Genomic DNA, 24488 nt, shown 5'->3' on the forward strand with positions numbered 1-24488 from the left:
GCTTCACAGAGTTCAAGTAACAGACACATCTCAAACACTACTAAAGGACACCAATAAGAAAAAGAAACTTCCTTGGGCCAAGAAACACGAGCAATGGACATTAGACCGGTGGAAATTTGTTCTTTGGTCTGGAGTCCAAATTTGAGATTTTTGGTTCCAACCGCCATGTCCTTGTGAAACGCGTTGTGGGTGAACAGATGATCTCATCATGTGTATTTTCCACCATAAAGCACGGAGGAGGAGGTGTTATGGTGTGGGTGCGCTTTGCTGCTGACACTGTCTGTGATTTATTTAGAACTCAGGGCACACTTAACCAGCATGGCTACTACATCATTCTGCAGCGATACACCATCCCATCTGGTTTGGGCTTAGTGGGACGATAATTTGTTTTTCAACAGGACAATGACCAAACACACCTCCAGGCTGTGTAAGGGCTATTTTACCAAGAAGGAGAGTGATGGAGTGCTGCATCAGAGGACCTGTTGGAAAAGCATTCCAGGTGAAGCTGGTTGAGAGAATGCCAAGAGTGTGCAAAGCTGTCATCAAGGCAAAGGGTGGGTATTTGAAGAATCTCAAATATATTTTGATTTGTTAAACACTTTTTTGGTTACTACATGATTCCATATGTGTTATTTCATAGTTTATATCTCACTATTATTCTACAATGTAGAAAATCGTAATAATAAAGAAAAAACCCTTGAATGAGTAGGTGTTGTAAAACATTTGACCAGTAGTCCTCTAACAATGGCTACAACTAACTGCCCTCATATATGAAGCTGGGCAGATCACAATATGTAATGTGGAGAGCCACCACCACCAGAAGATGGTGACAGAGGCTTATGCAGGGAAGAATGTAGAATATCTTGACTTCATACATGACTTGATGATGCAGTTTGATCACACAAGCTGGCAATGACCAAGGTAAAACTTCAATATTTTCTATATAGATGGTCAATTTGATACCTGTATATGCTTTAGCTAACCACTAAAAAAGACTCTTACACCATACAATCAGAGGAGTTTTCTAATGTACTTAAAGATCTGGGATCAGGCTTGGTAAATGTATAGCATCTGTAGGGTTTGACATATGACTGACCCCTTTACTCTTTGCTAACATTTGCTTGATATGTAGCAAATGCAGTCTAATTACTAAATGTGGTCTAATGTTGTGTTTTGCAGTACACATATAATCAATCATTTTTTAATTTAAAAATTAAACAGTTTTCCCTCCATTTCTCAGATAAGCTGTCACTTCATATAGTATCTACATACAGTGGGGCAAAAAAGTATTTAGTCAGCCACCAATTGTGCAAGTTCTCCCACTTAAAGATGAGAGAGGCCTGTCATTTTCATCATAGGTACACTTCAACTGTGACAGCAAAAATCCCAGAACCACACAGGGGGACCTAGGGAATGACCTGCAGAGAGCTGGGAACAAATTAACAAAGCCTACCATCAGTAACACACTACGCCGTCAGGGACTCAAATCCTGCAGTGCCAGACGTGTCCCCCTGCTTAAGCCAGTACATGTCCAGGCCCGTCTGAAGATTGCTAGAGAGCATTTGGATGATCCAGAAGAAGATTGGGAAATGGCATATGGTCAGATGAAATCAAAATATAACTTTTTGGTAAAAACTCAACTCGTCGTGTTTGGAGGACAAAGAATGCTGAGTTGCATCCAAAGAACACCATACCTACTGTGAAGCATGGGGGTGGAAACATCATGCTGTGGGGCTGTTTTTCTGCAAAGGGACCAGGACGACTGATCCGTGTAAAGGAAAGAATGAATGGGGGCCATGTATCGTGAGATTTTGAGTGAAAACCTCCTTCCATCAGCAAGGGCATTGAAGATGAAACGTGGCTGGGTCTTTCAGCATGACAATGATCCCAAACACACCGCCTGGGCAACGAAGGAGTCGCTTCATGAGAAGCATTTCAAGGTCCTGGAGTGGCCTAGCCAGTCTCCAGATCTCAACCCCATATAAAATCTTTGGAGGGAATTGAAAGTCTGTGTTGCCCAGCAACAGCCCCAAAACATCACTGCTCTAGAGGAGATCTGCATGGAGGAATGGGCCAAAATACCAGCAACAGTGTATGAAAACCTTGTGAAGACTTACAGAAAATGTTTGACCTCTGTCATTGGCAACAAAGGGTATATAACAAAGTATTGAGATAAACATTTGTTATTGACCAAATACTTATTTTCCACCATCATTTGCAAATAAATTCATTAAAAATCCTACAATATGATTTTCTGGATTTTTTTTCTTCTCATTTTGTCTGTCGTAGTTGAAGTGTACCTATGATGAAAATTACAGGCCTCTCATCTTTTTAAGTGGGAGAACTTGCACAATTGGTGGCTGACTAAATACTTTTTTTGCCCCACTGTACATGTAAAAGAAGGTGTATAGACTAAGGCATATTGACCTGTGGGCAAGTCATGCTCACCATTCCAGGTTTCCCAAATACTGTAGAGCATTTCATTCAGATGAAAATGATCCTGAATGGTTTCTGATTTATAAATCAACTGTGCCATAAGAGTCTGTATAGTGCATTGGTGGCTGTAAATATACAAATCAAATGGACCATGCGTGTGAGTAGCCTATTGTTTTTGGAGAAGCCAGTAAGGATGACTACAACTACTTTAGAAGATGCTATGAGCGTAAAGCAAATCTCCTCAATGTTCAAAGAAATACCGACTTCCAATGCGGTACGACCATATCGTGAGTATACTTACAACACGATTGAATTGTAGACATGAACACATTTACATACACACAACATACATGCAATGTACACACAAATACACAACTGTTAAAGCATGGTACATGATATTCAACAACTGTATTTTACAGTAAATCATTCTGTAAACCTCGCATGACTTTATCCTTTTTGGCATTTGACCCAGAAATGTCCTCTTATCCAGGGCAGGCAAAAACAATTATCCCAGCCTGTTAACTCTGGAGCACATTTAAGAGTCCACCCTGTAAGATGGAGTATAGGACAGTCATCCCCGTGATGTCATGGGTAGTGTGTTATCTGAACTCCACAAAGTCTGCGATTAGACAACGCTGCAAAATGGCACCTCCAGTTCAGAAGTCCCTTTAGTTCACCAAGGCCCTGCCATAGCACTCCCTTCTCTGTACAAAACAGTATGTTGTTGTTTTGAGAGTGCTTCAGTTCAGTTTTGACCTCTGTGATCTCTAGAAGTGACCAGTAGGCCGCAGTTGTATGAGGCTGGGGGTCAGTCAGTAGGGGGTGCTATACTGGGACAGTGTGTGAGTGACTCTTTTCTTGATTTCTGTTGCCCAGCTGTGGAGACGTGAGGGACCCTCCTGCAGACGAGAAGACAGAGAGAGAAGAGAGAGCACTCTTAGCTTTAGACTGAATTCCTATAAAACAGCTTTCACTATCTGTTTTGTTTTGTTTTTGTTTCTATTTAGCCTCTATTACATCTCACATGTTTTATTGCTTTATTGTAAAGTGTGTTGGAAGTTTGCTTAGATATTATCTTAAATGTCTCTTAAATGTCTCTTTACATGTTATTGTGTTTGTATAGCACTTGAACCAGGGGGATATTTCTCCTAGTTCTCCATATTTCTGCATGCTCTATAGCATGATGTACTACTGTACTCATAATGCACTGCTCCGTCCGTCCCAGCCATAGAGATCCTATTAAATTACTCGAGGGGCTATATCATAAAGCCTCAAAGTTCCAGAATGGGGTGAAAATGGCAGCCCTATTGGTCTGGAAAAAAATCCAAACCAGTCTAATGGGAATGAACGGCAGTAGAGACATACTTGTGATTTCCCTTATGCAGGAAAATACAATTGTGATATAGAATTATTGTCAACCCAAAATATTGTAATATAAATATAAATACAGTTTAAACGGGTTTCATACAATTATACTGTATGCAAACAGACCATACATTTCTTAGTTTTTGTTTCCTTGAAAGCTGCCAGTGCTATTATATGATGCAATATCAGTACTTGTTGCATTTACAACTTGTCTAAGTCCTATCATTTACATTTAGCATTTGAGTAATTTAGCAGCCACTCTTATTCAGAGCAAATTACAATTAGCGGATTCATCTCAAGATACAACATATACAAACAAGTATGTGGACACCCCTTCAAATTAGTGGATTTGGCTATTTCAGCTACACCCGTTGTTGACAGGTATATAAAATCGAGCACACGGCCATGCAATCTCCATGGCCAAACGCTGGCAGTAGATTGGCCTTACTGAAGAGCTCAGTGACTTTCAACGTGGCACTGTCATAGGATGCCACTTTTCCAACAAGTCAGCTTGTAAAATTTCTGCCCTGGTCAACTGTAAGTTGGCCACACAAGCTCACAGAACGGGACTGCAGAGTGCTGAAGTGTGTAGCGTGTTAAAATCATCTGTCCTCGGTTGCAACACTCACTACCTAGTTCCAAACTGCCTCTGGAAGCAACGTCAGCACAAGATCTGTTCCTTCGGGAGCTTCATGAAATTGGTTTTCATGGCCGAGCAGCCGCACATAAGCCTAAGATCACCATGAGCAATGCCAAGTGTCCACTGGAGTGGTGTAAATCTCGCTGCCATTGGACTCTGGAGCAGTGGAAACGCATTCTCTGGAATGATGAATCACGCTACACCATCTGGCAGTCCGACAGACGAATCTGGGTTTGGTGGATGCCAGGAGAAAGCTACCTGCCCCAATGTAGTGCCAACTGTAAAGTTTGGTGGAGGATGAATAGTGGTTTGGGGCTGTTTTCATGGTTTAGGCTCCTTAGTTCCAGTGAGGGGAAACCTTAATGCTACAGCATACATTCTAGATGATTCTGTGCTTCCAACTCTGTGGCAACAGTTTGGGGAAGGCCTTTCATGTTTCAGCTTGTGCGCAAAGCGAGGTCCATACAGAAATGGTTTGTCGAGATTGGTGTGGAAGAACTTGACTGGCATGCACAGAGCTCTGACCTCAACCCCAGCTTTGGGATGAATTGGAACGACGACTGCGAGCCAGGCCTAATCACCCAACATCAGTGTCCAACCTCACTAATGCTTTTGAGGCTGAATGGAAGCAAGTCCCCGCAGCAATGTTCCAACATCTAGTGGAATGCCTTCCCAGAAGACTGGAGGCTGTTGTAGCAGCAAAGGTGGGACCAACTCCATATGAATGCCCATGATTTTGGAATGAGATGTTCGACGAACAAGTGTCCACATACCCTTGTGTAGTGCAGCTAGGTGGGACAACCACATATCACAGGCATAGTAAGTACTTTGGCAAAGAAGGGGATCGAGTGATAAATGGCAGATATGTGAGAGCAGAACTAATAAACGGGCTCTGCCCTCTCACTAAAATGGCCACCCCGATCAGAACTACAGATCACAAAATGGTCAACTGCCAAAACTACAATTCCCAGAAGCAAGGGAAACGCTCCGAAGGTGGGGCCAACCCACAGATAAGGGGTCAGGACAAACCAGGAAGAGAGAGTGGAGGGGCTGGAAGGATCTGTGAACCATAAAGAAAGAGACAATATATATATCAGCAGGATTTACCGTGTATGAGCTGGACTGTTTGGACTTGTTGGCGTTTGGACCTGGACCTACCGAGAATCCGATTCGTGTACCGAACCCTGCTATCCTTGACTTTGCCTGTGGCCTGGGTGGACCAAGATGGAGAAACAAACACACAGGTACTGTCCTGTTCGAAAGAACTCTCATTCTGGGGTGATTTTAGTGACGGTTTCCCGCTTAATTTGTGACAAAATCTCCTAATCTTGAAGAGGTTTGTCACAGTACGCTTTTCCTCAATAAAGTAGCTATCAGCCGAGTCAGAGCTAGAAAGGGGAAGGTCAAGTGCTGGGTCAAGAACTTTTCTTGCGTGTATGTGTGAGGAGGGGTAGGGGTTCGAGGTGAGGGGGATTATTTAAGATACTATTTGAAGAGGTAGGGTTTCAGGTGCTTTGGAAAGATGGGCAGTGACTTTGCTGTCCTAGCTTCAGGGGGAAGCTGGTTCCACCATTGGGGTGCCAGGACAGAGAAGAGCTTGGATTGGGCTGAGCGGGAGCTACCCTCCCTTAGGGGTGGGAGGACCAAGAGACCAGAGGTGGCAGAATGGAGTGCTCGGGTTGGGGTGTAGGGTTTGACCATAGCCTGAAGGCAGAGTGGGGCAGTTCCTCTTGCTGCTCCACAGGCAAGTACCATGGTCTTGTAGTGAATGCAAGTCTCGACTGGAAGCCAGTGGTGTCCGGAGGAGCCTGGATTAGGACCTGCGCCACTTCCTGTGTGAAGTAGAGTCTGACAATATGGATGTTGTAGAGCATGAACTCGCAGGAGCGAGTCACTGCTTTGATGTTTGCAGAGAATGACAGGGTGTTGTCCAGGGTCACGCCAAGGTTCTTTGCACTCTGGGAGGGAGTTGCCAACCATGATGGAGAAGTCTCTGAGCGTACAGGGGATGAAAAGGGAGGAAAAGCAGCTGCTCCTTATCGATGTTGAGCTTGTGGTGGTGGGCCAGCGTCCAAGCAGAGATATTTACCAGGCATGCAGACATGTGTGTCACCACCTGGGTGTCAGAAGAACCAAACCCTGGGGGACACCAGTAGTGAGAGTACGTGGTGCAGACACAGATTCTCTCCACATTGCCTGATAGAAGCGGCCTGCCAGGTAGGATGCAACCCAAGAGTGCAGAACCTGAGATGCCCAGCCCTGAGAGGGTTGACAGGAGGATCTGATGGTTCCCTGTGTCGAAGGCAGTGGATAGATCTAGGAGGATGAGAACACAGAGAAGAGCCGTCTCACTTGAGTGACCTGTCTTGAAGCTTGACTGGTTAGGGTCAGGAAGATCATTCTGAGAGAGATAACGAGAGAGTTGATCAGTGACACAAGCTCAAGTGTTTTGGAAGAAAAGAAAGGTCTATAGTTTTTGACGTCAGATGAGTCTTGAAGAGGGGAGCGACTCGGGTCATTTTGAAATCACAGGGGTCGCAGTTAGTGGTCAGGGATGATTTGATGAGGGAAGTGAGCAATGGGAGAAGGTCTCCAGAGATGGACTGGAGAAGGGAGGAGGGGATGGGGTCGACCGGGCATGTTTTCGGGCAGCCAGACCTCATTAGTTGCAGGATTTCATCTGGACAGAGAGGGGAGAAAAAGGCCTAGGGTAGTTATGTGTGACTGGGACCAGTGGACCCAGTAGGTTGAGTGAATGAGGAGTGGATGTTCTTTTCAAAGTGGTTGACAACGTCGTCCACAGTCAGGGAGGAGGCAGGGGATGGAGGATTAAGGAGGGAGGAGAAGGTGGAAAATAGTTTCCTTAGGTTAGAGGCAGAAACTTCGTCACTTTTTCATTGATAGAAAGTGGCTTTAGCAGCAGATATAGAGGAAGAGAAGGTGGAGAGGAGGGAGTGAAAAGATGATAGGTCCGCTGGAAGTTTAGTTTTTCTCAATTTTTGCTTAGCTGCCTGCAGCCTTGTTCTGTAAGCTTGCAAGGAGTCACTCAGCCACAGAGCACGATGGGAGGGCCTAGCTGGCCGGGAAGAAAAGAAGGGACAGTGCGAGTCAGAGGATACGGAAAGGCGCATGACCATCTGGGTAGGAGCTGAGTGGCTAGGGTTGGAGGAAAGGGAGAGAGAAAAGGAAACAAAGTACTGATCAGAGACCTGGGGGGGTGCAGTAAGATTAGTAGGCAAACTGGCTCTAGTAAAGATGAAGTCAAGCATATTGCCTGCCTTGTGAGTTGGAAGGGTTTGGGAAAGGATGAGGTAAAGCATATTGCCTGCCTTGTGAGTTGGAAGGGTTTGGGAAAGGATGAGGTAAAGCATATTGCCTGCCTTGTGAGTTGGATGGGTTTGGGAAAGGATGAGGTAAAGCATATTGCCTGCCTTGTGAGTTGGATGGGTTTGGGAAAGGATGAGGTAAAGGTAAAGCATATTGTCTGCCTTGTGAGTTGGAAGGGTTTGGGAAAGGATGAGGTAAAGGTAAAGCATATTGCCTGCCTTGTGAGTTGGATGGGTTTGGGAAAGGATGAGGTAAAGGTAAAGCATATTGTCTGCCTTGTGAGTTGGAAGGGTTTGGGAAAGGATGAGGTAAAGGTAAAGCATATTGCCTGCCTTGTGAGTTGGAAGGGTTTGGGAAAGGATGAGGTAAAGCATATTGCCTGCCTTGTGAGTTGGAAGGGTTTGGGAAAGGATGAGGTAAAGCATATTGCCTGCCTTGTGAGTTGGATGGGTTTGGGAAAGGATGAGGTAAAGCATATTGCCTGCCTTGTGAGTTGGATGGGTTTGGGAAAGGATGAGGTAAAGCATATTGTCTGCCTTGTGAGTTGGAAGGGTTTGGGAAAGGATGAGGTAAAGGTAAAGCATATTGTCTGCCTTGTGAGTTGGAAGGGTTTGGGAAAGGATGAGGTAAAGGTAAAGCATATGGTCTGCCTTGTGAGTTGGAAGGGTTTGGAAAAGGGTGGGGTCAAAAGAGACAGGGAGGGGAAAGAGAGAGTTGGAAAGAAATGAAGTCGCCAAGTACGAAGAGCAGTGAGCCATCATCAGGAAATGAGCTTATCAATGTGTCACGCTCATTGAGGAAATCTGTAAGGGTACCTAGTGGGTGATAGATGAAAACAATGTTACGCTTTAGTGACAGTGACAGCATGGAATTCAAATGAGGAAATGGACAGGTTAGAGAGGGAGAAAAGAGAAAATCTCCAGTTAGGAGAAATTAGTTGCCCTGTGCCACGACAATGATGACCAGATGCTCTTGGACTATGACAGAAGATATAGTCAGATGAGGAGAGAGCAGCTGGAGTAGCAGTGCTCTCTGGGGTGATCCATGTCTCCATCAGGACCAAAAAGTCAAGGGACTAAAGAGCAGCATAGGCAGAGATGAACTTGCCGTTCTTGACCGCAGATCGGCAGTTCCAAACGCTGCGTCTGTAAAGCCTACAGGTAGAGGAGTGAACTGGAAAGAAAACACATACCTAGTTGCCAAAGCTACAAAATAGCAAAAATGTGATAATCATAAAATAACTAGGTAAGATACTAAAGTGAGAGAGTGGTGTGGAGCCTTCCTCTCTTTCCTGCCTATCATCAGCTGAATTCAGCCAGTGTATGGCTGTTGATTGGCTGCATTGTTTGAATGGAATGTTGGCTTATTGGCAGTTCGTTAGAAACATTTATGGAATCAGTCCTCTAAAACTATCTAGAGATAGCTAACATACGGTGCAGATAAATTATTCAAATTCATTATTTTACTCTATCTTATCATAGCACTGTCAAACCATGGCTGACCTTTATCCAAAATGGTCAGCCATTTACCAAAATAAAAAGGTTAATGTTAATGTCCATTCCAGTATTCTAATTCCTCATTCTATGGTCCATGCTCTGTCCCTTCTTCCTTATCAATACACTTGCCTTCCTGACAGGTGGGTCCTATCCAGCCATGTAGACAGGTGCAGCGGCCGTTCCGTGGGTCACACCACCCCCCATTCCTGCACTCACAGCTCTCAGAACAGTCCGGGCCGTAGCGGTTCACTGGACAATCTGGACAAAGCCCAGACAGGGAAACAGGAATTGTGAGAACACTTTTAGATTATGGTGCGGTTTGGCATATAGGGGTGAATCCTTACTTTGACTAAAGTCTAACTGCATTGATGTTAGTGGGAGACTAAGTGAAAATTGGACTTGCAGTAAGTGGATGTTAGGATTCGCCACATAGTCGTTTGAGGAAACAGATGTTGATGAACCATACTACTTAGATAGTTGTTTGCTTCTTCTTATTTATCTACTACCTGTGTCGCAATGCGTGCCCATCTTCCCTGGGGGGCACAGACAACGGCCGGTCATGGGGTCACATGGGGTGTCCCCTTCGCAGTCACATGACTGGATGCAGCCCACCCCGAAACGACGCTGCTCACACTCTGTGACAGGGAACGAGAGGGAGGGGAGCACATGAGACAACATCTTAGCTGTAATTATGACTGGGGCATGTAACAGACACACTTTATCAGCAGTTACAACCACATTATTAAGCAATTGTATCTACTAAATCTCAACTTAATCCTTCTCACCTTTCTCACAGCGGTATCCATGGTAACCAGGAGGGCAGAGACAGTGCCCTGTGCTGGGGTCACAGGGGGCGTGGCCTCGACACTTACACTGGAACTGACAGCGGTGGCCATGGAAACCAGCAGGGCAGGCTAGACAGAACATAGAGCAGGAAGTTAGGATAGTAAAACATTAGAACCTCAGAAAGAGCATTAAAAAAACGCCTTGAATAGCTTTCTTACATCGTTTCGCACTCTCCTAACCGAACCCTTAAAACCTAAACTCTGATATTAACTGTTTTATCTACATTCAAATCAAATTGTATTGGTCACATACACATATTACAGCGGGTGTAGCGAAATACATTGATTCATTGATTTCTTCAAACTGAGTTATTTCACATGATCAATTTGATCATTCATTGATCCACTCAAAGCAGCAGTAACTGAATGGCCCTGACTTACCGTGTTCACACAGGTGACCGTAGTATCCCGGGTCACACCGGCACTCTCCCGTCACTCTATCGCACGTCCCATTGTTATTACAATCACACCGCAGTTTGCAGTTGGCCCCGTAACTCCCCAAGGGGCACTCTGAATGACAGAGCAACAGAAACACACACCTTATAATGGGTACGCAATGGAATTGTGTCATGGGCTCATCATGATATCAGGGGCACTTAAATGGAGTCTTCACATCAATTCACAACACAATGAGGAGAATGGAATATGTGAGCTGTTGACCATGGTTGTCACGACCTGGGTTCAAATAATATTTGAAATCATTTCAAATAATGTGTCTGTGCTTGATTGAGGTTGTCTGTTGCAATCTAACCTATAGAATTGACACAAAAGCACTCCACCTGGCACTCCAGGCAGGCGAAAGCAAATGTTCAAAGTAGTTTAAAGATTTAGAATAGTATTTATAGCCAGGTCTGGTCAGGTCACCTCTGTCACAGCTGGGTCCGGTCCAGCCTAGTCCGCAGGTGCAGCCTCCAGAGACTGGGTCACACATACCACTGTTACGGCAGTTACAGCGCTGGCCACAGTCCACCCCATACCAACCCTGGGCACAACCTGGGAAACACACGCAGGCACAAACACACGCACAAACGCCATAGATTGTCAATAAAACATGACTGGATGGATTATTACATATGACACTCATTGTGGAGCAGGAATCAACTGTGTGTGTTACAGTGTGTGTATTACCCTGTCCGCAGTCTTCCCCCCGCTGGCCGACCTTGCACACACACCTGCCCGTCTCTGGGTCACTCCTTGCCCCCTTCCCACACAAAGCCACCTTGGCACAGTCCTGCCCATAACGCCCTGATGGGCAAGCTGGTAGAACCAGAGGAAAAGAGTTGGGAAAGAGAGGAGACCATACAAAACGTTACTTTGTAGTGCTTGTGTTATAGGATGAAAAATGGCACAAGCTGGCACTCACTGATGTTGCAGTCTGCTCCGATGTAGCCAGACAGGCACTGGCAGGTGCCTGTGGTGGTCTGGCACACACCAGCATTCCTACATTGGCACAGCCGCTCGCAGTTTGGGCCGTACCGTCCTTTGTCACACTCTGTCAAGCCAAACACACACAGGATGTAGCTGTGTTTAAACATCAATGTTTTTTCTAATCAGGTGAGGTCATAACTAAAGTCAAAGAGTGTTTACTGATCAGGTCACATCGTGGAAAATCTCCTGGGCCTACCTATGACTATTAGTAAGTTCAACTTTCAGCAGTGGAATTCCTTTGTGACATTGGTTCAGGAAGTGTGTGTCTGTGCGTTAATGTGTGTGATGGGGTGCTTGCCTTGATTACAGTTGTAACCATGGTAACCGGGGGTGCAGTAGCAGAGGCCGGTGTCAGGGTGGCATAGCTGGTTGGTGCCAGGGCACTGGCACACCTGGTTACAGTTCAGCCCATATGTGCCAGGCTGGCATACTGGCAGAGAAACACATAACACACGTTGACTCCCATACAATATCCTGATATATGCACTTTTTCAGTAGGCTACACAAAAAGGTGTGCCTACATGTTGGATAGTAGTAATAAGGAAACTGTACGTAGATTTACTATCGTTTCATTCAGAAACCCCAACACATTTACTGCATATCTACCTCAGGCCCTTTTTTCTAATACTTCAGAAACATATCCTTCCTTCCTTGGGGTTATCACAGATCTGAAATGGTTGGATTGGTGAAAGTATCACAAAGATTCTTATAGACCGGTGCTAACCTCAAGGAACCAAGGACGGGAGGAAGCATTCTGTGTTACTCTACTCTCCTATCCCTCGGGCTTCCGGGCTAGACTAGTCTGTTCCAAGTCACTCACTCTGCTCACAGCCGTTGCCAGTGTATCCAGGAGGACAGCCACACTCGCCGGAAACGTGGTTGCAGGAAGTGCCGTGGGGACAGTTACAACGTAGCACACAGTCCTTCCCATAGGAGCCAGGTAGACAGGCTGTGGGGAATGTGGAAATCACATACATTCAGTTAAGTCAATGCGTGCGGTCTGTTGCTTATACTTTACAGTATGTACAGGCCCTTGTGATAAATAGGTTCAATACAGTTATAGTAGCCTCAGAGTGGGAGAGCTGATATAGGATCAGGTCTCCCCATGTCCATGTAATCTCATTCATTATGATCTAAAAGGCTAATCTGATCCTAGGTCAACAATCTGACCTTACCTCTGTCACATAGAGGTCCCCTCCAGCCAGGAGGACACACACACACTCCGCTGACGTGGTCACACACGGGCCCATGTTTACATCGACACTGCTCCTCACACCCTGGGCCAAACAGGCCAGCCTCACATGCTGTGTAGGGCACAAGCGCGCAAAAAAAACATGAACACTTTTAACTGCTGTCATCAAAGTGCTTCTTCTCGTCTGCACTGCGGCTTCTCGTATTCAACCGCTTGACAGAGCGCTTCCCCCTTGGATTGGAGCCAATAGCCTTCTGTAGGTTACACCACAAAAAAAACATGATTTATTAATTACGCTGTTATGATTAAGCATACACAAACACATCCACTGTTCTGATTAGTCTTTTATCGATAAATAAAAATGAGAACAGAAGGCAACATCATAAAGATATTAGACTTGCAAAACAAAGTGCCTGTCAGCTTTCAAATAGGCTAACACAAATTCAAAATCAACAGAGCAAGAAACGGACAAATATAGCCTTAAACCATTCAAATAAATCTATAAACGATGCTCTCTTCTAATAAACAAATAGTGTGAATAACACAAAAAGACAGATGTGCTATCTAGCCTATTTAACACTCACAATGTTTAAGCTATAAATTAAGAAATTATATCTCTCATAAACACATTGTAAAAAGCAAAGACATGCGACTGTATAGCACACAAAGTTTAAGCCAGGGTTTTCCAAATGATGGCCCGCGGGCCGAATTTGGCACACGGGTGATTTTATTTGGACCCCCAAGTTTTCTGAGCAAATAATTATATATATAATATAATATAATATATATAATATATATATATATATATATATATATATATATATAATATTTTTTATTTTAAAAAAAATTGGACATAAAAGACTATAAAAACCCCAGCAAATCAGATTTTCATTTTGGAAATCTTTTCCAAAATATTCCCATGCATAACAGTGAGTATATTTTTGGACATTCCATTGGTCCTTGAGCAAAACCCCATCCAATCCAGGAGCATGCTGCTTGCAAATCGTGTCCACTCAGAGGGATGTTACCACCAAGAAAGGAAAAGGTCTACATCTCCAGTGTTGTTGTGTGCCAACTGCTGATTTTTTGGACATCTCAGGATAAGCCCAGCTGAAGAATAACACTATACTACAAAATGCTTTATATATGTGACTTGTTTGTACAGTTTCCCTTATTTGTTGTAGTTTAAAAACAAAATATAATTTAAAACTAATGTTATTGAAAGCTACATATAAATGTGTCTCAAATGTATCCTGTCATTTCATCAAATCTGTGATGTAGCTTGTGCTGGCACTGAATGCAATACAAGTAGGTTTGAGGGGGCTCTAGTCCCGTTTTTGAGAAGTTAATTTTCTTTCACTTTTGAGTTCCTGACTAACCCGAAAAGAAAGGACAAATAGTTTTTAAACTAATTTAAAAATATTGCTTTAAATGCAATTTCACCAGTGACACATTTGGATTTGGGATAGACTCTACCGTGTCTGTTCTTTGGACATTTTATAACGGAGTCATCATTTTAAACTGACCATTGCATGTTCAATAACTTTTGATCATAGTTTTTTACCACTTTTGCTAAACCAAAAAAATCTAAAAATGATCCTATAGACATCTTGAGAGACAAGCCTTACTTTTTTGTGCCTCAAGAAAAGATATGTTAACCATGTCAACTTACTGGAGTAAAAAAAAGAGGAGAATCGTGCTGAGAGGGATAAGCAGGAAATTGCAGCTGCAATGGTTGATGCTATTTCAAGTAATCACGGCATGGATACAACAGGCAACTGGGAAACTGCAACTCCTGTGCCACAGGAAAGAACCAACTCCTTTTTAGTAGAGGCTGACTGTGAGCCCTGTTACGACTTACCCTCAAACACCAAAGAAAGAGGAGATCAAATTGACATGGTGGGCTATTGACAACATCATTTCCCACAATGCACTCTCAAAACTATTGAAAATTCTCTCCAAGGATCATCCAAACCTGTCTAAAGACCTAAGAACCCTTCTGGAGACAGATTCAATTTAAACATCTTCTTTCCTGTATTATGTTGGAATATTGAGAGGAGAAACATGTCCATTTCTTCATGTAATCTGATTTGTTTTTCATTTAGTGCCATGGCAAAAACCCAGCTGCAATGTACACACAATTGTATTAGTCCCAGTGTAAATGTAGTAAAACCTGGTGATTTTTGTCAGGGTAGAAATGCAAAGTATCCGTCTGGAAATGAGAAGAACTGACTGAGGAAAACCTAAAGCTAAGGACTCAGCTTGCTAGTAGGCAAGCAGCTAAGAACGTAACATCTAACATCTATTTACTGTAGCCTTAAACATCATGGTCTGCAATTGTTTTCAGGAGTGTGACAATGATTAACTCTTCTCCAGGGAAATGGGTCGGTTGGAGATTTGTCCTTGCCTGAGGTCATCCATTTACTGCTGAAGGACCGGCAAGACCTGGAGCTGCTAGAGACCATACTGACGTCCAGAAGCAACTTGTAAGCACAAACAGAACTTTAACACATAAGGCATTTACATGAAATATATGACATTGTCAAAGACACCAGCCACCCCAGTCAAATACTGTTCCCTCTACTACCCCATGGCAAGCGGTACCGGAGTGCCAAGTCTAGGACAAAAAGGCTTCTCGACAGTTTTTACCCCCAAGCCATAAGACTCCTGAACAGGTAATAATATAATAAATAATATAATGGCTACCTGGACTATTTGCATTGTGTCCCTCCCCCCAACCCTTCTTTTTACGCTGCTGCTACTCTCGGTTTATCATATATTCATAGTCACTTTAACTATACATTCATGTACATACCACCTCAATTGGGCTGACCAACCAGTGCTCCCGCACATTGGCTAACTCTGTTCATCATAAATGCATAGTCACGTTAACCATATCTAAAGGAACATACTACCTCAATCAGCCTGACTAACCGGTGTCTGTATGTAGCCTCGCTACTTCTATAGCCTCGCTACTGTATATAGCCTGTCTTTTTACTGTTGTTTTTATTTCTTTACCGACTTATTGTTCACCTAATACCTTTTTGCACTATAGGTTAGAGCCTGTATGTAAGCATTTCACTGTAAGGTCTACCTACGCCTGTTGTATTCGGCGCAGTGATTTGATCTGTCTCACAGTTTCTTTACCAACTATCACAATAAATGAATATAAATATAGGGGGTGGGGGAGGGAAATATGTTAACAGAGTGTCATTTATAATACTTATCTCACTTTGTACGTTAGGTTTCTGTCTGTAAAGGGGGCCAAGAAGAAGGTGTGCAGGGGAGAACTGTACCAGAGCATCAAGTCTCTGACCATCAGGCTCAAAGCCAGCTTCTTCTCCCAAGCCAAAAGACTGTTCAACAGCTGAACCCCGGGCTGACTACCACACACTTAGCATTAATCATATTCTGTACACACTGGAATTACTATAGTGTACCAGACCACTGCAATAGTCATGTTACCTTAACTCCTGTACATGCTCATCATTTGAACTATGCTGCTACTAATGCACTGCGCTGTATTTGCTCATATTACCCCACTCACTATGCGCATGAATAAACATGGACTTTTTTGATCTTATTCTATTTTATTAGAATGTTTTTTTAGTGTTTAAAAACATTATTTGTACTATTACTATATTTTATATTTACTGTCACTTATTTGATTGTTCACTTTTGTCACTATTACATTGTGTGAGAAGCCTGCCAGTTCTATATGACCAATACAATTTAATTGAATTTATTTGTTGTCGCCTGTGTACCCAGATCCTGAAATCATTTCGCCCACACATAATAATTTAAAGTACTTTTCCAAAAATATGTTTTCATGCTTTTGCCATGACATCCAATATATAGAAAATATAATAAAAATCTGTGATGGGGAGCAGGCATGTCTCTGGCTTGACACGGAGTTAAGAGGCTTGCCCCAAGGGGCAGCTGTGGTGTGACTAAAAACATCCTGTCGTGGGCCCTCTATCTGTTTAGCTGACAGGCAGATCTGCTGTCACACCGCAGAGCCATTACTCTGTCCACCAAGTGCTCTTTGGTGGGAATATCACATCTGGCAATATCTGAGAAAGTAGATGGCTAGGTTGTTAAGTCAACTTTGGCTGATAGTTAGCTGTGTAATTGATATCTAACCATACATTTTATGTACAAGGTTTATGAACTCTGTGAATGGCTGGCGTAATTGTCCTTCCCTCAATAATAAGAGCTGATGAATAAAGTATAGACCTACAGAAAGCGGAGACAGTTTTCTCTTCAACAGTAGCAAAATTGATTTGCTTGAAACAATGTTTTTCCCCTGATTGCATTTTGAAATGTTGTGCAACCAGAAAGCATTTTTCTCTCCCACTATTCGAGCACACAAAGGAGAGAGAGTGGAAGTGAACTGTCAATAGGCTACAAAGCAGCAAGAAGTGGAGTCTAGACAACTCTCTGATTGACCAGTGGGCCATGTAGAAATGTTTTGGAAGCCTCTTATTCATTCAACCAGTCTGAATAAAAAAGAAGCCGTCCACCCTTGATGGGTGATTAGCAGGACAATGGAATCTTGTGGAGATGAGAACATGTGACAAGTATTGAGGGTGCCCTAAACAACTGAAATTCTGACTAAATGTGTTGTTCTGACTAAATGTTTTTAAGAATGTAACTGTAATCCAAGATCCAAGTAAAAAATGTTTTAAAGTAATCCAGGTTGATTACAGTTATTCTTAAAAACATCTGATTTCATCTAAAATTTGATCAGGGTTGGGTTGTAAGAGATTACATATAAATCAGGATTACATAATCCAATTACAAAAATTAAGTAACTGTAACGTTCGTCGTCTTCCTCCTCTGATGAGGAGTAAGAGAGATCGGATCAATTTGCAGCGTGGTAAGTGTCCATTTTAATAAGTCAAACTGAACACTACAACATACAAAATAACAAAGTGAAAACAAACTAAACGGTCCTGTGTGGTAACAAACACTAACATGGAAAATAATCACCCCACCACTCAAAAGTGAAACCAGACTACCTAAATATGGTTCTCAATCAGGGACAACGATAAACAGCTGCCTCTGATTGAGAACCATACCAGGCCAAACACAGAAATCCCAAAACATAGAAAAAGGAACATAGACAACCCACCCAACTCACGCCCTGACCATACTAAAACAAAGACATAATAAAAGAACTAAGGTCAGAACGTGACAGTAACTGTAATCCGAGTAGACTTTTTTTTTTAAAGTAATCCAGTTACTTAATTTTTGTAATCCAGATTTATACATAATCTGTTACAACCCAACCCTGATCACACATTTAAATACACATGCAACAACATTGACAAGACATAGTAAAACACACACATACACACTCAGTAAATCAGGTCAGAGTATAAGAAAGTACAGATCTTAGGGCAACATGGTTAAGATTCTTGTTCCTTACCTGTCTGACAGTGCTGTCCTACCCAGCCTGGGCCACAGCTGCACTCTCCACTGTGACGGTCACACACACCACTGTTCAGACACGCACAGGGCTGAGCACAGTCCGCCCCAAACCAGCCATGGGCACACTCTGGGGATAGAATCAGAATCACCTTTATTCACCAAGTACATTTACACATACTCAAAATGTCACTTTGTGATATGGTACTGCTAGTGATAGACAACATTTAGAGACAGACTACAGACAGGAGTTTACACAGAGTTAACATACATTATATACATTATATACAAATAGGTAGAGTGAACTAGAGAAAGAGAGACAGGAAGACAAGGACTCGTGAAAAAAGTCAGTGTTTTCTCTGCTACTGCACAGCTGTTGCCTAGTCACTTTATCCCTACCTATATGTACATATCTATTACCTCGTGCCACAGCACATCAACTCGGTACAATGTATCTAACCAAGTGTTCATTACTCATTGTGTATTTATTCCTCATGTTGTTATATTTCTATATTTTTCTTTCTGCATTGTTGGAAAGTAAGCATTTCGTTGTTAGCTAATACCTGTTGTTTAAGAAGAGTGACAAATAACATTTGATTTGATTTGAGAGCAAGATGGAGGAAGAGAGAGGAGGAAGGGAGGAGAGCTAAAGAGGAGGGAGAGAAAGATAGGTAGGGGAGAGAGGAATGGTAAAACGACAGAGAGAATGGGACACATAGCAGGGGGAAAGAGAGAGAAAGGTGAGAAAGGTGATTGTCTAAATAGATTGTTCAGAGTCGTTGACATAAATGCTCAGATTATAAGAGCTGTGCAATGACCTGCGATGCATCACATCTACCACAACCTTTCCTTGTGTGTGTGTAAGCCCCACAGCACTTATTGCAGACGTTGTTCGAAATGTACTCATACACACAGGGAAGACCAGGAGGTTGAACTCTGACTTCTATTTAGAACTTATTGTATATAGAGACTTTCATACCATGTAACAAGCTCTAGACAGCACATAAAACAGGCAGATCAGTGTTTGTAGTTCTAAAGTATAAGGAGAAATCAGAGGTTCCCTGAGTTGTGCTTGGCTCACAAGACATCAGGAATAACATCGGGCGCAAATCAGACTGGATGTAATGGTGAGCAACCTAGCAGAACAATCAACAAATGAATGACCATTTATTACAATGTATTTTTATACTGAACAAATATATAAACCAGCCAATCAGAATGTTTTTTTTCCCCTCAAAAGGGCTTTATTAGAGACAGAAATACTACTCATCACCCCTACTCAGACGATCCCGCAAGTGAAGAAGCTGGATGTGGAGGTCCTGGGCTGGCGTGGTCTGCGGTTGTGAGGCCTGTTGGATTTACTGCCAAATTCTCTAAAACAACATTGGAGGCGGCTTATGGTAGATAAATGAATACTAAATTATCTAGCAACAGCTCTGTTGGACATTTCTGCAGTCATCATGCCAATTGCACACTCCCTCAAAACTTGAGACATCTGTGGCATTGTGTTGTGTGACAAAACTGCATATTTTAGAGTGGCCTTTTATTGTCCCCAGGACAAGGTGCACCTGTGCAATGATCATGCTATTTAATCAGCTTCTTGATATGCTACACCTGTCAGGGGGATGGATTACCTTGGCAAAGGAGAAATGCTCACTAACAGGGATGTAAACATTTGTGCACACAATTTGAGAGATATAAGGTTTTTGCGGTATAGAACATTTCTGGGATCTTTTATTTCAGCTCATTAAACATGGGACCAACACTTTACATGTTGCATTTGTATTTTTGTTCAGGAAAGTTAATTACACAGTTATTTCTGTACAGTAAAATCAAGTTTGACCAATAGTTATATTCCTTTTCTACTGTAGTATACGGCAGACGTTTCGAGCCAAATTCCTGTTTTGTAGACTTAACTGTCGAAGAGTTGATATATTTCTGTGTGGTGAAGAGTGGTTTAGAGTTACACTGCCTTCAGAAAGTATTCATACCCCTTGACTTTTCCACATTTTGCTTCGTTACAGCCTGAATTTAAAATGTGTTCAATTGAGATTTGTTATCACTGGTCTACACACAATACTCCATAATGTAAAAGTGGAATAATGTTTTTCAAAATGCTTACAAAAAGTATTCAATAAGTATTCGACCTCTTGTTATGGCAAGCCTAAATAAGTTCATGAGTAAAAATGTCCTTAACAAGTCACATAATAAGTTGCATGGACTCACTCTGTGTGCAATGATAGTGTTTAACATGATTTTTGAATGACAACCTCATCTCTGTATCCCTCACATAACATTATCTGTAAGGTTCCTCAGTTGAGAAGTTTAACCACAAACACCAGGGAAGTTTTCCAATTTCTCGCAAAGAAGGCACCTATTGGTAAAATGGGTTAAAAAAAAGCACACATTGAATATCCCTTTGAGCATGGTGAAGTTATTAATTACACTTTGGATGGTGTATCAATACACACAGTCACTACAAAGATACAGGTGTCCTTCCTAACTCAGTTTCCGGAGTTGAAGGAAACCACTCAGGTATTTCACGAGGCCAAAGGGGATTTTAAAGCAGTTAGAGTTTAATGGCTGTGATAGCAGAAAACCGAGAATGGATCAGCAACATTGTTGTAAGGACCGGTGCCGGGGATGAGAAGCAGGTATGGGGAGTTGAACATTTAATGCGGAACAGGACAGGAACAGCGTCAGTACACGGGTATACAAAGACATATGAACAGAACGGGGAACCAGACAGATATAGGGAAGGTAATGACAGAGGTGATTTAATCCAGTTGAGTCCAATAATCGCTGATGTGCGTGATGGGGGAAGGCAGGTGTGCGTAATGATGATGGCAGGAGTGCGCAATGCTGGGGAGCCTGGCACCCTCGAGCGCCAGGGGGGAAGAGCGGGAGCAGGCGTGATGATTGTAGTTACTCCACAATACTAACCAAATTGACAGTGAAAAGAAGAAAGCCTGGGCAGAAGAAAGATATTCCAAAACATGCATCCTGTTTGCAACAAGGCACTAACTTAATACTGTGTTATGCTTGGGGAAAATCCAAATACAACACATTTCTGAGTACCACTCTCCATATTTTCAAGCATAGTGATGGCTACATCATGTTATGGGTATATTTGTAATTGTTAAGGACTGGGAAGTTTTTCAGGATAAAAAATTAACCGAAATGGAGCTAAGCACAAGCAAAATCCTAGAGGAAACCCTGGTTTAGTCTACTTTCCACCAGACACTGGGAGATTAATTCATTAAGGCCACATCTACACTGGAGTTACTTACCAAGAAAACAGTGAATGTTCCGAAGTGGCAGAGTTACAGTTTTGACTTAAATTTACTTGAAAATCTATGACAAGATGTGAAAATGGTTGTCTAGCAATGATCAACAACCACTTTGACAAAGATTTGAATATTTTTTTAATACCCAAATCGATCTGCCTGTAGCTCAGGACCTGAAGCAAGGATAGGCATATACTTCATACCATTTGAAAGGAAACACTTTGTGTCACGCCTTGGTCTTAGTATTTTGTGTTTTCGTTAATTATTTGGTCAGGCCAGGGTGTGACATGGGTTTATGTTGTTGTATTTCGTATTGGGGGTTTTGTAATTATTGGGATTGCGGCTGAGTAGGGGTGTTGTATGGGCTTGGCTGCCTGAGGCGGTTCTCAATCAGTCAGGTGATTCTCGTTGTCTCTGATTGGGAACCGTATTTAGGTAGCCGGGGTTTCACTGTGTATTTCGTGGGTGATTGTTCCTGTCTCTGTGTAGTTTCACCAGATAGGCTGTAATTAGGTTTCACGTTCCGTTTGTTGTTTTGTATTTTGTATAGTTATTTCATGTGTCGCTTTTCCATTAAAGTCATGAGTAACCACCACGCTGCATTTCGGTCCGACTCTCTTTCTACAAACGAAGAACGACGTTACACTTTGAAGTTTGTGGAAATGTGAAATTAATGTAGGAGAATATAACACATTAGATCTAGAAAAAGATAATACAAACAAAAAAAAGTGTTTTCTATTATTATTATTTTTGTTCAATCATTTTTGAAATGCAAGAGAAAGGCCATACTATAATATTGCATTTTAGGCGCAAAGTTTCAGATTGATCCAATGAAGCATTGCAACACTGGACAATAATTTGCATCAAGTCTGCCCAAATGTGCCGAACTGGTCAATTGATATTATTTCAAGTACATAACTATAGAGAACATACAAAAATTATATGATAATACAAAATGTAAGTTTACACACTCCCAGGAATGTCATAGATGATGTATCATTAGCTTATACACAAACTTTCACACATCTAGATGGCCGGGCGGGGTGGGTGTGGAGCCAGAGACAGCAGGGGTTCAAACTGTAGAACCCAGTTCCTACATTTGAATATTGATAAGGAAATGTGTTTTAATAAATGATTAGAATATTACATAAGATGTGAATCATTAGATCTTTATAATGCATGTATGTGAGAGTAGTTTGATTATTATGATACTGTACTGTGTAATAATATATCCTGGAGTGTAGTTCTTTGTCAGAATCAACGTTTTGGGAACAATGTGTCTAGTATTTTGATAACAGACTGTCTGTCTGAGCCAGATTCGGGGCCTTGGCTGGGACACTGAAAACGTCCTAGTCCCAGGTCTCTTCCTTATCTTAGGGGAGGGCAGGAAGACGCTATTCTCACGGACTCCCCTATTCTTGGTTTGTGTGGAAGTATGTGTGTCACTATAAATTGAAGATCCTTGTACTGTGCACGTCAGAACGTTCCGTGAATAAACCCTTTTGACTATTTAGCTGGGCTCCGTCTGTTTCATTCGACCAGGATCTTACAAATTCTGGTTTGCAGACTGAGAGTAATATAATTCAATTGGGTGATGTACCTGGAGAACAAAATTCTCTTAACAAATATAAAAATGGATTTTATCAAACAAAACTATGATACATTCTATCTCTGTTGACCCTCAGGATGACAAATCAGAGGAAGAATACTGAATGTAAGTACATTATTTACCTTCCGAGGTGAATGAATCAAACCAGTTACCGTGATAAACAGTTTTTGTTGTGCACTTTCCTCAAACAATAGCATGGTATTTTTTCACTGTAATAGCTACTGTAAATTGGACAGTGTAGTTAGATTAACACGTATTTAAGCTTTCTGCCCATATAAGACATGTCTATGTCCTGGAAAGTTTGCTGTTACTTACAGTATCATGCTAATCACATTAGTGCACGTTAGCTCAATCGTCCCGGTATAGGGACCACAATCCCGTAGAAGTTCAAATTAAGGCGTCAGCATGCTTCAGTTTGTCTGGCGCCTAGCCGAACCGAACGAGTGTGCCTTAAAAGGCCTTCGCAATAGTACTGTTTGTCCATTTTGAGACACCATAGCCAGTATACGCTTCCTCAAAATAATCAGGATAAATCTAAAATAACTAAAGACATCTGTCATACATTTTGACGTTTTTAGTCGCAGAATTTTACATCTAACGAAGATGTTTGGGGCACTATTCCTCAATTAATAAAAAAAAATGAACACGAGTTGTCTCTCGTTGAATGACAACAAAGACTTTATTGAAGAATCTGTACTGTTGACCAATCACTGACGAAGGAGCGTAGACTTCGGCTTGCCTCTAGAAACAATGTTGTGCGCCCAAACAGCCGAAAGCGTCCCAAAATGCACGCACTCCTCCAAACTGTTTTGGCTGGGAAGCTTGAGGAGGCCTTTACCCAGAAAGACTCACAGCTGTAATCGCTGTGAAAGCTGCATCTGTAAAGTATTGACTCGGGTGTGAATACTTATGTAAATGAGATATTTCTGTATTTCATTCTCAATAAATCTGCAAAAATGGTCTAAAAACATGTTATGACTTTGTCATTATGGGGTATTGTGTGTAGATGGGCGAGAGCAAAAAAAATATTTAATCCATTTTGAATGCAGGCTGTAACACAACAAAATGTGGAATAAGTCAAGGGGTATGAATACTTTCTGAAGGCACTGTACCTGTCCACCTGAGCCCCCCGTTCCCTGCATTGCCCTGTTCCTCTCTCCAAAAACACAGAGTACCCTAGCACAGTTAATTCAGTAGCCTAAAAAATGCCAGGGAAGAAGTGCATCAACTCTGGATGTCAGACACAGAAGCAAACTCCTTTTCGCTTCCTGAAAAACAGTCCTGAGCATCTGCAAAGGTGGTTGTAATTTGTTCAGAGGGATATGTCTGGCCTTTCCAATAATAGCCGCCTTTGTCATGCTCAATTCACCAAAGAAAGCTTTGCTAATGCAGGGTGGGCAATGCACAAAACTCTTAGGCTGAGGGAAGAGGCT

At 42.3% G+C, this 24488-nt stretch overlaps 1 protein-coding gene and 1 long non-coding RNA gene across 5 annotated transcripts in view; one reads left to right on the forward strand and one right to left on the reverse strand.

Annotated features, from left to right (window-relative positions):
* The window catches only part of LOC118360205 (uncharacterized), a 54045-nt gene extending 35899 nt beyond the window's left edge, over window positions 1–18146 (forward strand). Inside the window, exons 2-3 of the long non-coding RNA XR_004820825.2 lie at window positions 15106–15404; window positions 15974–18146. This is a non-coding gene — a long non-coding RNA (uncharacterized LOC118360205). The remainder of the gene's footprint in view (window positions 1–15105; window positions 15405–15973) is intronic.
* LOC118360203 (multiple epidermal growth factor-like domains protein 6) overlaps window positions 626–24488 on the reverse strand; it is a 105755-nt gene continuing 81892 nt past the window's right edge. For all 4 annotated transcript variants that reach the window (XM_035739455.2, XM_035739452.2, XM_052482555.1 and 1 more), the window contains 12 exons: window positions 18161–18289; window positions 12713–12841; window positions 12358–12486; window positions 11836–11967; window positions 11473–11601; window positions 11238–11366; window positions 10974–11102; window positions 10491–10619; window positions 10050–10178; window positions 9771–9899; window positions 9394–9522; window positions 626–3335 (listed from right to left, as the gene is read on the reverse strand). In XM_035739455.2, the coding sequence (XP_035595348.1) occupies window positions 3262–3335; window positions 9394–9522; window positions 9771–9899; window positions 10050–10178; window positions 10491–10619; window positions 10974–11102; window positions 11238–11366; window positions 11473–11601; window positions 11836–11967; window positions 12358–12486; window positions 12713–12841; window positions 18161–18289 (1496 nt within the window). In that variant the 3' untranslated portion in view covers window positions 626–3261. The remainder of the gene's footprint in view (window positions 3336–9393; window positions 9523–9770; window positions 9900–10049; window positions 10179–10490; window positions 10620–10973; window positions 11103–11237; window positions 11367–11472; window positions 11602–11835; window positions 11968–12357; window positions 12487–12712; window positions 12842–18160; window positions 18290–24488) is intronic.

The sequence above is a fragment of the Oncorhynchus keta genome, chromosome 27 (assembly GCF_023373465.1).
Source record: "Oncorhynchus keta strain PuntledgeMale-10-30-2019 chromosome 27, Oket_V2, whole genome shotgun sequence".
NCBI classification, from domain to species: Eukaryota; Metazoa; Chordata; class Actinopteri; order Salmoniformes; family Salmonidae; genus Oncorhynchus; species Oncorhynchus keta.